This window comes from Oryza sativa, chromosome 1, assembly GCF_034140825.1.
Source record: "Oryza sativa Japonica Group chromosome 1, ASM3414082v1".
NCBI classification, from domain to species: Eukaryota; Viridiplantae; Streptophyta; class Magnoliopsida; order Poales; family Poaceae; genus Oryza; species Oryza sativa.
The window spans coordinates 3,401,190-3,412,799 of record NC_089035.1 but is presented as its reverse complement, the minus strand read 5'-3'; the positions used below and the strand labels follow the sequence as shown (position 1 = coordinate 3,412,799).

Below are 11,610 nucleotides of genomic sequence, written 5' to 3'. Positions count from 1 at the left end.
ACAGTTTCATGTGCAACTACATTGCTTGGCTCATGTTTGACACTTCCTCACTTAATCATATGCCTTTGGTTTAATCAACACGATATCCATTACAGGTTTATAACGACCAGTCAAGTCCCATGTTACAGGAATTACAACAGTCGAATGCAACAAATCCTCATCCCAAGTCGGAGCTTACAACTTACAAGTTACACTCAATCAACACTGCTAATTTGCCTTACAACAGCTAGTAAAATTTTCAGGTATACACGGCACAAGCTACAGATTCTACAGAACCATTGCTCTGGCCTCTGGGCTAGAAGATTGCAGAGTAAGGGCCTGTTTGGTATAACTCCAACTCCTAAATATAACTCCAGGAGTTGAGTTTGGAGTGGAGTTGTGGAGCTGCCTAAACCCAGCTCCACAACTCTAGTACATTTTGTGAGAGAGCTCCACCCAACTCCACTCCCAGTTTTGGTGGAGCTGAAACTGTTTGGCTGAGCTCCAGCTCCAGGAGGGGTGGAGCTGGAGCTGGAGCTGTGCCAAACAGGGCCTAAATCAACTGAAATCCACGGCTGATTTTACCCTGTCTTGAATTCCTGATGCGCTTCTCCTTCCTCCATTCCCATGGTTTGTCAGGGTTCGGCAAAGACCATAAACCAATTTGACTCGCTTTTGCCTGATTCTCCCACTGAAAATTTATGTCTGTCAGTAACTCGTGTTTATGCTTGAAAAAAATGTTCAGAGCATGGTCTTCAGTCAAGTAAACTTGAGCTGTCAGGTGTTCCATACTTAGTACTGGACAATGCATTGCTTACCCTGGCAAGCTCCGGTCGTTGATCATAGGCAATGTAGTGCCATGCAAGCCCTTTCTTCAGCATGTGTTCCTTTTGAAAAATAAAGAATAAGCTTAATATATTTCGTATTCAAAATGTCACTAATAACTCTCTAAAATCAGTGCTAGAAAGCATGTGTCTTCTTCAGCACAGGAAATTCAGAAATTTTCTTGCAGGATTTAGATCAAAGCTTGTGTCTGTAGCTCTGACTTATGCTCTTATCAAAAACTCTAAGCATTTCATGATCCTGAATACATACATTTCGTTGTACATGGAAGAACCTCAATGAAACAGTTGTAAACTTGTGATCACAAGACTAGAGGGCCCAAACATTTCAGTATGCTAGACCTTTCGGACAGAACTCCAGGGCCCAAGCAGACCGCAATGTGATTTCTTACCTGCACGAATACCCCATTGCAATCGACATCTCCAACTAATCGACTGTACCGGTCATTGCCATACACAGAAATCTTCAGTCTCTTTCCCTGCACCAGCATTGTTAGCTCCTCCTTTGCTTCTCTGCCATAAGGCATTGAGGTCTCTGGTGCATCGATGCCTCTGCATTTCATACATTTCATTACATTATATCAGCCCAGTTGGAAAGAAGTACCTCACTCGAACAAGAATCCAGAAGCCAGATAAACCTTAGCCTAATCCGGTATTTCTTCATGAGAACCTGTCCACCTCTTGAGTCAGTAACTTGCCTGCACTGAAAAGTTTCAGAAGTGTCACAGGCAGAAACCATGTGAAGAAAACTGAATATTGTGCTGAATTCTAAGCAAAACAACCTAAACCCTGCATCAAGTATGATCTTCTGCAATTCATCAGCCCTCTGATAATTCTTGGTCATCAGTGCTTCGGCACGGTCAGCCGCTGTTCTCTGAACTTCCTGGGGCACATTCAAAGACCCCGGGTGATCAGCTGTGACAACGTGAACAGTAATCGTGTCGCCGTCAGTTACAGCCTTAGAATCCACCTGAAGAAACTAGCACACATTTTTCAGACATTCAACTACCACAGCATTGCTAAAGGATATGCCAATTGCAAAGAGAGTGAGGCCTCACGGGGAGCGTGTGCAGCTCATACTTAACACCTTGAGGTTTGGGCGTCAACGACATTATCCAATTAAATCCATGGCTTGATACCTTCTTCTGCAACAGCAAAGTAAAACGACCAAGAAATCGAATTTAGGACACCAAGACATTGGAGTTTCTTCACCAGCTGAATCTACAACGGTTCCACTATCAATCTTAGACAGTATAAACAGGTCAACAAAAAGAAAAATCGACAGATTTCTTCAGATATATGTAGATCTGTAATTTCAGTGCTAATTTGGAAGGGAACTCAGCTAATCAGTGGATTTAAACGCGTCAGGAACTCAGCGCTCATTTCTCAATACCTGCGGGAACAGCCCGTGGCAGGCATTTCCGACGAGGACAGCAGCGGCTACAAAGCAGAACAGCACCGGCGACGTACCGCGCCGCTCCTTAGCTCCTCCTCCTCCTCCTCCTCCGCCGCCGCCGCCGTGGGCATGGGCACCCCTCTCGTGGCGATGCCTGTGAGCGGCGTACATGCCACCACCAAGCACCCGAGCCCGTGGTGCACCACGCCGTTCCGGTCCGCAGATCTGGCCCTGGAGGAGGAGGAGGCCAGCCAGCCACCCGGCGCCCAGGCGGCAAGCTCTTCCCGCTCGCCGCCGGCGCAGGCGAGCGGAAGCCGTCGCGAGGCCGAGGCGGCGCCGGCGCGGCGGGGGTCGCGCGTCCGTGGCGTGCGAACCGAGCTGGGTCGGCCTGGGAGCGTTACTGGTGGGCTTCTTTCGAATGTGTATCATGGGCTCATGGGCTGTATCCTTTCTTGGGCCTACTTTTTGGAGATTTTGTTGGGCCTTAGGTCTAATGAACTCAGCACCTCCGTTCATAGGCTTGGGCTTCTATCTCCCTGTCTGAGCTGTCTCCAATTCAGGTCTGTTTATGACAAAGTCATTGGATGTTTGTTCCCTTCGTTAACAGATATACTCCCTCCGTATTTTAATGTATGACGCCGTTGACTTTTCGATCAGCGTTTGACCATTCGTTTTATTCAAATTTTTTATGCAAATATGAAAAATATTTATGTCATATTTAAAGAACATTTGATGACGAATCAAGTCACAATAAAATAAATGATAATTACATATTTTTTTGAATAAGACGAATAGTCAAACGTTGGACAAAAAGTCAACGGTGTCATACATTAAAATATGAAGGTAGTAATTGATTATTTAGCAAAAATTAAGGTTGTAATAAAAAAGCTGAGATATTATCTGTTGTACTTCTAGCACATCGAACGAGAATTAATGATAACCGATGAAATGTCTGTTATAGTTTCTTTATTCTCGAGACCCCAAAATCCCTTATATTTATAGAGAAATGAAATGGTCAAAATATTTGTATGTGTGGATGGAGCTAGTATTCTCTGGCTAGGGGTGGATCTACAGTATAAGTGTCGGTGTCAGACACCGACGGTTTTCAGCAAAACCTATAGCAAAACTGTTTATCCATATATTATAACACCATGATTTAAGCATAATTAGCATACTATGGCACCGATAGACACGTTATGACACCAACGAATCGATTTTCTGTATCCGCCACTGCTCCCGGCAAAAAAAAAAGGTACAATATGCTGCTTTAAGATTTGTGCTCTTTCAGAGAAGGGGGATAGATGATTACTTATATTCAGCTTTATGAAGTTCCTGAACAACATTGAATTCACTTGGACATCCTCTACCAGTTTCAGTTTTACAACAATGCAATTCTCAAATACAATACAACACACAAATCACGATATGCACTTAATCAATTATAGTACACACACCAATCAACGCCCTCTTCTTCCTTGACAACCCCTCTGCCGATGTACTAGTGTACACACTACACGATCTACACTTCTACTGTGGTGTAAAGCATATATTGCTCCGGGCTACAAGTCTGAAAGAGCTAATATTATAAATCAATCATCTGTTGTTCATGGTTCATGTTCATGCTGTACCATTGCGCTTGTCCCTCCTCCATTCCCATGGCTTCTGTGGCCTTGACGCCGCCCACAAGCCCTTCCTGCCAGATTGCGCCTGTTTCTCCCACTGATAGATTGAAAAATCAAAGGCTCTCATTTAGAAATATGATACAGAACAACCTGAATGTTCATGGTGCTTTTCACTCAAGTGATCTGTGTAGCTGTATGGTTTCAATGTACCTTGGCCAGCTCTGGTCGTTGGTCATAGGCAGTATAGTGCCATGCACATCCTTTCTTCAACATTTGCTCCTGTTCAGAAAGCAAGAGGCAAATTATGTACCTTGTGTAAGTATGGAAGAAAGATAGGCTTCAGGAAAAGATAAACTTTTTCAGTACGTGTCATGTGATGAAATATTTTCACAGTTCCTTGCAGAACGCGGAAGCAAAAGTTTTAAAAGAACGAATTAACTTTCCTTCATATTCCAGTTAAACACCTGAACTTTCATGATCCTAAGTAACACTCCATTAAACAAAACTGCAGTATAACAACTGCAAGCGAAATGGCACATGGCGCAAACTATCGCAGTAGTACTTTCTAAGCTTCTCCCATTGGTGCACAATGTGCCATTGCAATTCAACAAGAACAAAAGTGTTCTAACGATGAAATTGATTTCACTGCATGATTACCTGCACAAACACCCCATCGCAGTAGATATCTCCGACGCATCTACCATACCGGTCCTCATCATACACATAGACCTTCAGGCTCTTTCCCTGCACCATTTTCAGAAGCGCCTCTTTTGCCTCCTTGCCGTACGGCATGGCGCTCTCCGGCGCATCAATCCCCCTGCATTTTCATTTCATTTCATACGACCACCTCAAACTTGAGAAGAAGAAAAACGGCAGAATCATTTGCTCATTGATCGAGTGATCAAGAGATAGTAGCACACAGACCTTAGCCTGATCCTGTACTTCTTTGCGAGCACTTCCTCGCCTCTCGCATTAGGAACTTGCCTGCATTGAAAACTTCAGAATTGTCACACAGCCTGAACCATTAACCATCTCTGAAAATTTAACAAAAAACTGATTGATCGATGTGAAGTGCAAGCTGATGACCTATATCCTGCATCAGCTATCATCTTCTGCAACCCGTCGGCCTTCTGATAATCCCTGGCCGCGCGCGCCCTTGTCCGTTCCGCCGCCGCTTTCTGAATTTCACGGGGAACATTGCCGGACTCCCGAGGATCGGCCGTGTCAATGTACACGGTGATCGTGTCGCCGTCGGCCACGGCCTTTGCATCGACCTAAGAAACTAGCAGGTGCACTTGTCAGTCCAAGAGCCTTTCTTGGCATGAAAAATTCAGATGATATTTGTTTTTTTTGCGAGGAAAATTCAGAGATTAGAAAGTAATAATCAGTCTCACCGGGAGAGTGTGCAGCTCAAACTTGCAACCTTGAGGTTTTGGGACGTGTGCAGTGTGAGGCGCAGGGGTACTTGCTGCTGCATTTGGAATTGGAAGGCCATAGAAAACCAAGAATCCCTGGACAAGCATAAACAGGCATGCATCGATTGTTCAGACTTTCAGAATTCAAGCGCCTAGAATATGAGTATGATGACATTGGAAGTTTGAATCTTTGAGATATACCTCGACGTCTGCTTTCTGATGATTCTTCAGCGTGGTGACGACGAGCCGCGCGGCTTCCTCCGGCGTCCTCGGCGTCGGCCTGGCTTTCTTCCATGTCACTATCAGCTTCTTGTACCTACAGCACCAGGAAATTTTATCACAGTAGTACTAGACTACTAGTGTCCAGGGCTTACAAAATCATGCGATTATCACGCGATTTATCGCGTCTAATAATCTTTTCAGTTTTTAAAACCACGGTAAACACGGTAAACACACGGTTACCGCTAAACCATGAGGTGACGATAATCCTGATCCCAAACGATTTAGTAAACCCTGCTAGTATCATGGCAGCGGTTTGAGGAAATCCTACCGTGCCTACTGGCTAATGACAATTACTGCAAGCATTTATGACTGATTTAATTTACCGAATTCTCCACTGCCTGATTAAGCTTCACTCAATTATTGCGGTTCAGTTTAGTAAAGTTATCTCTCGATACCCCTCGACGTACTGAACCACAATTCCGTCACCAAAATCAGCGAATGATATATTTTGTTTCTTCTTGCTTGAAAAAGAAAGGAAATTCTCTTTTCCAAAAGAAAGAAATGAACTTTGTTTTTTCAAAAAAAAAAGAAGAGTTATTTTCCTCTTGAACACGTCGCTTTCAAAATTTTCACACGCCCAATCCCTCGCGATTACGACAAAGCTCATCGGCTCTGATCCATTTCCAGCTCGAAACAAGGAGGAAGAAAACATAAGTAGGAGGAATTGAATTACGCACCAATTAGCCTGCGCTTTCTTGGAGGAGACTACATGCCGGCTCAGCCCATCCGGAACCTTAAAAATTCAAAACAAACCAAATTAAACCCCCCAAGAAAAAAAAATCCCATCACCTTACGACGCCGACGCATCGCAAAATCGAATTTCATCAGCTTCAGCCTCACGCCCTCACCTGCGAGGTGGCCTCGAACTGCTGGATGTCCCGGCCGAGCGCCGCGACGGCGGGGTGCGCGCCGTGCGGCTGGTACTCCGGCGACGGCGAGCAGAGGCCGCACAGGAACCTGTATATGCTGTTCCCCATGCCCCCGACCTCGCCGCCGAAACAATCCTCTCACCGGAGAATCGACTGTGGGTTTCCGTGCGCGAATCCGCTTCGGGATTTGAAAACTTTTCCGGTGGTTTTGTATGGATCTGCGCGAAAGAGGCAGTGTGAAAGCGGTTTTAGCCGTTTCGGAATCGGAGCTCTCTTCACGAGGGAGGAAAAGCTGTTAAGCTGTCGAGTCGAAGCGAGATTTGCCACGTGGAGGGCGGTGATTGGATCCGGGCGGTGCCCTGGCTGGACGGTCCGGATTCACTGTGGAGCGAATCCTGTGGCTATCTATGTGTGCTTTTGTGTTGTGTCAATGTCTTGATGCTGATGTCGAGTTAGGAATTACTGAATTAGGATTATGTTCTAACTAATCTGTCCAGGCGTCGACAGGAGGTTTGTTCCCGGCGAATTCAGGATTCTTTGCCTTCAATTCAGGGAGGAAAAACGAATTCAAAATGCTTTGCTTTTCTTTTTTTTGGTGAGATTTCAGAAAGTCGTCGTCGTTGATGCTAGGTGGCATGCGAACAAAGCAGTTGCGAATGGCGATTTGGACGACTGCACACGAGCCACCTCAGACGTCAGTTAGCAGCAGCTAAGGGAGCAGATTATTTGATGGTGAGGATTCTCGTGATTTTTAACGGTCGCAGCGCGTCAGTTCATTCCGTTACTCCACGGCTGCACTCAAGATGCTCAATTCTCAGTTCGAGCGTGCAAGGCCTTGCTGGAACCTGACGGTCGTGCATCCGTTCACGATAAGGATTCTATTCACGCGAGTGAATGTCCGTTTGTTTATTGTATATAATCTATTTTTTAATTTTTTTTAACAAAATAGATTAATATGTAATATATCACTTCACGACCAAATTGTAACAAAATAGTTAACAAATTAAACTTTAGCTATGTAATATATTCAATCAAATTTATTATTTTTATTATAATTTGTAGAAGTTGAATTTAAATTTATATATTTGTGAATTCCTGACAACCTTGCATTGGCAAGGATTTTGGATTTAGCATCTGAAAGAAGAAACTGCTGGAAGGCTTCACGAAGTGGCTAACACAAAGCATGGAATTTATTTATTTGTTGAGAGATAAAACTGGAAATATTGCCGTGACTGATCTGCCTACGGACTCAGGATTACTTGCTCACGATTATCAAGCTGTACAAACTTAATCTTTCCTTTGCCATCATGATGCCAGGAAACCGGACAAGGCTCTCCTGGTACAGCACGAGTCGCATTGAATCGTCGTCGCCCGGCCAGCAATGGAGGCCATCTTCCGGAGACTGTCGGAGTCCGGGTCGTAGATGTGGGCCTCCTGCGCAGTGGTCGCGAGAAGGAGCTTCCTCCTCCTCCTCTTCTTCTTCTCTGCCATGGAGAGATCGCCGTCGTCGTCAAGGTACCTGAGCGCGGCGACGAGCCACGGCGGAAGGAATCGTCGGCGGCGAGAGCCGAGAAGGAGAGGACGCCGTGGGGGCTTGTCGAGGTAGTCTGTCCTGAAACTCCAGTGGAGGCACCCGTCCCGTCCGCCAACACCGGGTGCATGCACATCGCTGTCGATGCTGGCGTCGTCGTCGGTGAAACCGAGGAACGCGTCATCATGGTTGCCGATGGCGGCCGGGGCCCTCCAGCCTCGGGCATCGCCAACGGTGAGCACAATGGCGTGCAGGTGCAGTTTGCCCACCTCTACGCCTAACCGCACCACCTTGAACTCTTTGGCCGTCACGTGGAAGCCCATGGCGGCGGCACAGTGAGGTCGGTGCGACCGCGCCAGATGCAGAATCTCACCTGTGGTGGGGCTGCATACGGAGTAGCTAGCCTTCGAATGGCCTAGCGACGAGCCGACGAGAGCGAGGACACAACAGGGCTTGGAGGCTGGAGCCGATCACCCTCAGACTGTCAGACAGTCGAAGCAATTGCCAATCGCCATGTGCGTAGGTGTGCGGCGGAAGCACCGGAGATCGGCGCAGGCGGCGGGCGAATTCGCGAGAAAATGGGAGTTGAGCCCCCGGGGGGTGTCACGGGAGACTATAGTTGGCCATAAGGCCCGAGGCCCGACGGCCCGGCGCAAGGCACGAGGTTTTGGCCCGACCTAAGCACGGCACAACCCAATCGCTGTCAGGCCCGTGCCGGCACGGCCCGGCTGTTGGGTCATGTCTGGACCTATGCCTCAGCACGGTGGGCTAGCCTGGCAAGTCACGAAGTTTAGAGAAGTGAAATAGACTTATTTTCAACCATAGGTAAGACAGGGCACAAAGAATAGAGAGAACAAATAGACATATTATATGGCACGGCCCAAAGAGTAGGGACGCAAAATAGACTTATTTTAGCTATATATATGTCACAGCCGAAAGAGATGGAGGGTAAATAGACTTATTTCAAAAAAAAACACGATGGGCTGCTCGTGCCTTCGTGCCGGCCTGGTGGAGCACGTGGGCCAGCACTGCATGAGCCGACGTGTAGGTCGGGTCGTGCCGGCCCGACAAATCTTGGCCCGGGCACGACAGGACCTAGGGCGGGCTAGGATGGGCCCTATGAAAGTAGGATCACCGACTCTATGCCAAGTTCTCAAAAGTGTTTTCTTATATAGAAATCACCAGAAAAGCCCCGATCGAGCACTTGAGAAAGACTAAAGCTTGAAAGGGGCTTCACTTCTGGGACTTCTTGGCTAAGAGGATGCTTGCTATAAGAAGTATAAGTAGGCGGATAACGTTTCATTTCTTCCATAGAATCTCAATATGGCGAAAATGAAGCAAGGCAATTAAAGCTACGAGCCGGGCGGCCCATTTGGCCATCTATACGGGAGACCGTTGGTCCAGCTATATTAGTAGGGAGTGCTGTTTGGGCCAAATTGAGGTGGAGTCTCACTTTGGCACGACCCAAAGCCGCCCGGGGTTGCTTGTTGGATCAAATCACGTGGCTCTAGGGCCACGAGCTCACAAACAACAAGCTATTTGTGGGATGGAAAAAGTCTACTTCGACTCCCTTAAAAGTCGGTCAAATCTAATTCATGCCCCTTAACTAGAAAACCGGATAAAATGACTCCCCGAACTAATGAAACCAGTGTAATTTGACTCCCTTAGTGGTTTTGGAGGATGATTTCACTGACATGACGCTGTTGATTGGGTCTTTGTCTCATGCGGCATTGACGTGGCGCTTATATGGCATTAAAATTAAAAATACTAGATGACACCCCGCGCGTTGCTGCGGGACATTCATGTACACATTGCTATATATTTCAATATATATATATATATATATATATATATATATATATATATATATATATATATATATATATATATATATATATATATATATATATAGCAGTTGTAAATCTTAGTAAAAAAATAACTAAGTAAATAGAAAGGAAAAAGAAAGACTCAAGTAGGGTTGGTCAGATGTCCAGTGCACTGCCACTCAGGTAGCAAGACCCACAGCGCTGAATCTTAGGCACAATATCTTGTAATGTAATGGAAAATGATGCTAGTGATCATTGTTTTTTTACCGAATACACGCATATTTCCATGCCTGGTCTTACATTCTTTAATAATCAAATTCCTCTGACATTGTAAAGATAAACTAAACAGAAAAAAAAAAAGAAAGCGGAGGAACTTAATTTTTGCAATCCATTCGATTTCTATAGACATGTTTCATAGACAGTTATTTGGAAGCATGAATATCAAATCAAACAATTAAAGAATAAGATTTTTCCAAAAAGAAGTAAGGATAGACTAACTGTGCTGATACGTCGAGAACACACTCCGCTGGAGACTTGTATATGTCATGAAGCCAGAGTTATGTGATACCCTGAATATGAATTGAAAAAACAAAATCATTTCTACCAATAATATTTTCCTGCGTGCTGTAAGGTTAAATCAACCATATATTTCGCCATCAAAAACAAAAATAAGCCAAACATTAATTCCAAGACAGAAATTCATATTTCAGTGATGTACCGTGGTTTGAATAGAATGAGTCTACAATCTATAAAGCTTGCATTCAGTCCATAGAACCACCACACCTGCGACCAATTAGGCAAAAGTCATAAAGAAAAAAGATTGATCAATCTCTCCATTAGAGCAAGTTTAATAGTATAGCCAACTACAGGCTCCAATTCATCTATAGCCAATCTAATAGCTCATTCATACAATAGTTACATACTACACTATTAATATCTGGTTCCACCTATCATACACACACTTCGTCTTGGAATCCGTGCTACAGCTGGCTACAAATATATAGCCTGCTGCCCTTCTCTCTCCTCATTTATCTGCTTAAGATATGTTTGCAGTTGGCTTATAGCCTGCTATTGTACCTGCTCTTACTGCAGCAGCAGCTCCGTCAGTTCCTGAAGGCAAGACATGTTCGCTGAGGTTTCGCAATAAAGCGGTGTGTATGCATCCGCCGCGGGCTGCTTCAGCTCCCATCGTGGTGTTTAGCAAAAGGAGATGTAACAGATGGAAAGTTAATTAGCGTGAAAAAGATGAGCGATTTACTCAGCGTACAAATAGCTATTGTCGTCGATTCGTATGCCGTGTTAGATGGCAGCCGTTCCTCTAATACGGAGATGACGCAGCAGACTATTGGAAGGGTTCCGCATGACCTGGTGACCACTCGTCTGCAGGGGAAGGTTGAAGGACTCCATGCCTCATTGCCTGGTGGGCTGAGAAGAATTTCCAATGCTCCTAATCGAGTGAATGGGCCACATAAAGGAGCATATTGGAGATGATCAGATGGTTGAGAATAACTCCCTCGAATGATCTAACGGTTGATTTTTAGTGGATGACATGGCTTCATAGAATTTGAGCTTTATAGCACTAAATGATCTTTAGTGGGTACCAATTATATATAGGAAGAAAGGATATTTGTGGGACCCATTTATCATTCACACAAAAAAGATATAATGGGCAAGAGGAACAAGTCCGGGGAAGGGGATATTCGCCGGCGCCGGTAGGTCTAGCCATTTCCCAACATTGCCCTATTGGTGGGTCCGCTTGGGGCTAAATACACGAACAAATTGTGAATATTTCTGCGAGGGGATCGGTGATGCTGCGCGCGCACCGCGCTGGTCTGGGTGTGCTGCGGC

General features: G+C 45.4%; 2 protein-coding genes across 3 annotated transcripts; both read right to left on the bottom strand.

Annotated features, from left to right (window-relative positions):
- Positions 1-35: 35 nt before the first annotated feature.
- On the bottom strand, positions 36-2,607 carry LOC107276328 (probable staphylococcal-like nuclease CAN1). 2 transcript variants are annotated; one of them, XM_015766499.3, is made up of 7 exons: positions 2,215-2,607; positions 1,880-1,966; positions 1,604-1,800; positions 1,460-1,519; positions 1,214-1,373; positions 798-866; positions 36-670 (listed from the first exon to the last, which is right to left on the bottom strand). In XM_015766499.3, the coding sequence occupies exons 1-7, from the start codon at positions 2,386-2,388 to the stop codon at positions 533-535; spliced, it is 885 nt and encodes a 294-aa protein (XP_015621985.3). In that variant the 5' UTR covers positions 2,389-2,607; the 3' UTR covers positions 36-532. The 2 variants fall into 2 exon arrangements, with proteins under 2 accessions (XP_015621985.3, XP_015621986.3); XM_015766500.3 differs by having other exon boundaries at positions 1,604-1,791.
- Positions 2,608-3,504: 897 nt separating this feature from the next.
- LOC4327139 (probable staphylococcal-like nuclease CAN1) lies at positions 3,505-6,684 on the bottom strand. The gene is made up of 9 exons (NM_001409054.1): positions 6,385-6,684; positions 6,214-6,269; positions 5,456-5,570; positions 5,234-5,350; positions 4,926-5,113; positions 4,764-4,823; positions 4,497-4,656; positions 4,050-4,118; positions 3,505-3,936 (listed from the first exon to the last, which is right to left on the bottom strand). Exons 1-9 carry the CDS (start codon positions 6,511-6,513, stop codon positions 3,835-3,837), a joined length of 996 nt encoding a protein of 331 aa, NP_001395983.1. The 5' UTR covers positions 6,514-6,684; the 3' UTR covers positions 3,505-3,834.
- Between the last annotated feature and the right edge of the window lie 4,926 nt (positions 6,685-11,610).

Coding starts and splice junctions, on each gene's coding strand:
- LOC107276328 (XM_015766499.3), bottom strand. CDS start 2,388: ATGTACGCCGCTCACAGGCATCGCCACGAGAGGGGTGCCCATGCCCAC. Junction 1,801..1,879: donor ATGAGCTGCACACGCTCCCC/GTGAGGCCTCAC, acceptor AATGTGTGCTAG/TTTCTTCAGGTGGATTCTAA. Junction 671..797: donor AACGACCGGAGCTTGCCAGG/GTAAGCAATGCA, acceptor ATAAATTTTCAG/TGGGAGAATCAGGCAAAAGC.
- LOC4327139 (NM_001409054.1), bottom strand. CDS start 6,513: ATGGGGAACAGCATATACAGGTTCCTGTGCGGCCTCTGCTCGCCGTCG. Junction 5,351..5,455: donor ATCAGAAAGCAGACGTCGAG/GTATATCTCAAA, acceptor ATGCTTGTCCAG/GGATTCTTGGTTTTCTATGG. Junction 3,937..4,049: donor AACGACCAGAGCTGGCCAAG/GTACATTGAAAC, acceptor TCAATCTATCAG/TGGGAGAAACAGGCGCAATC.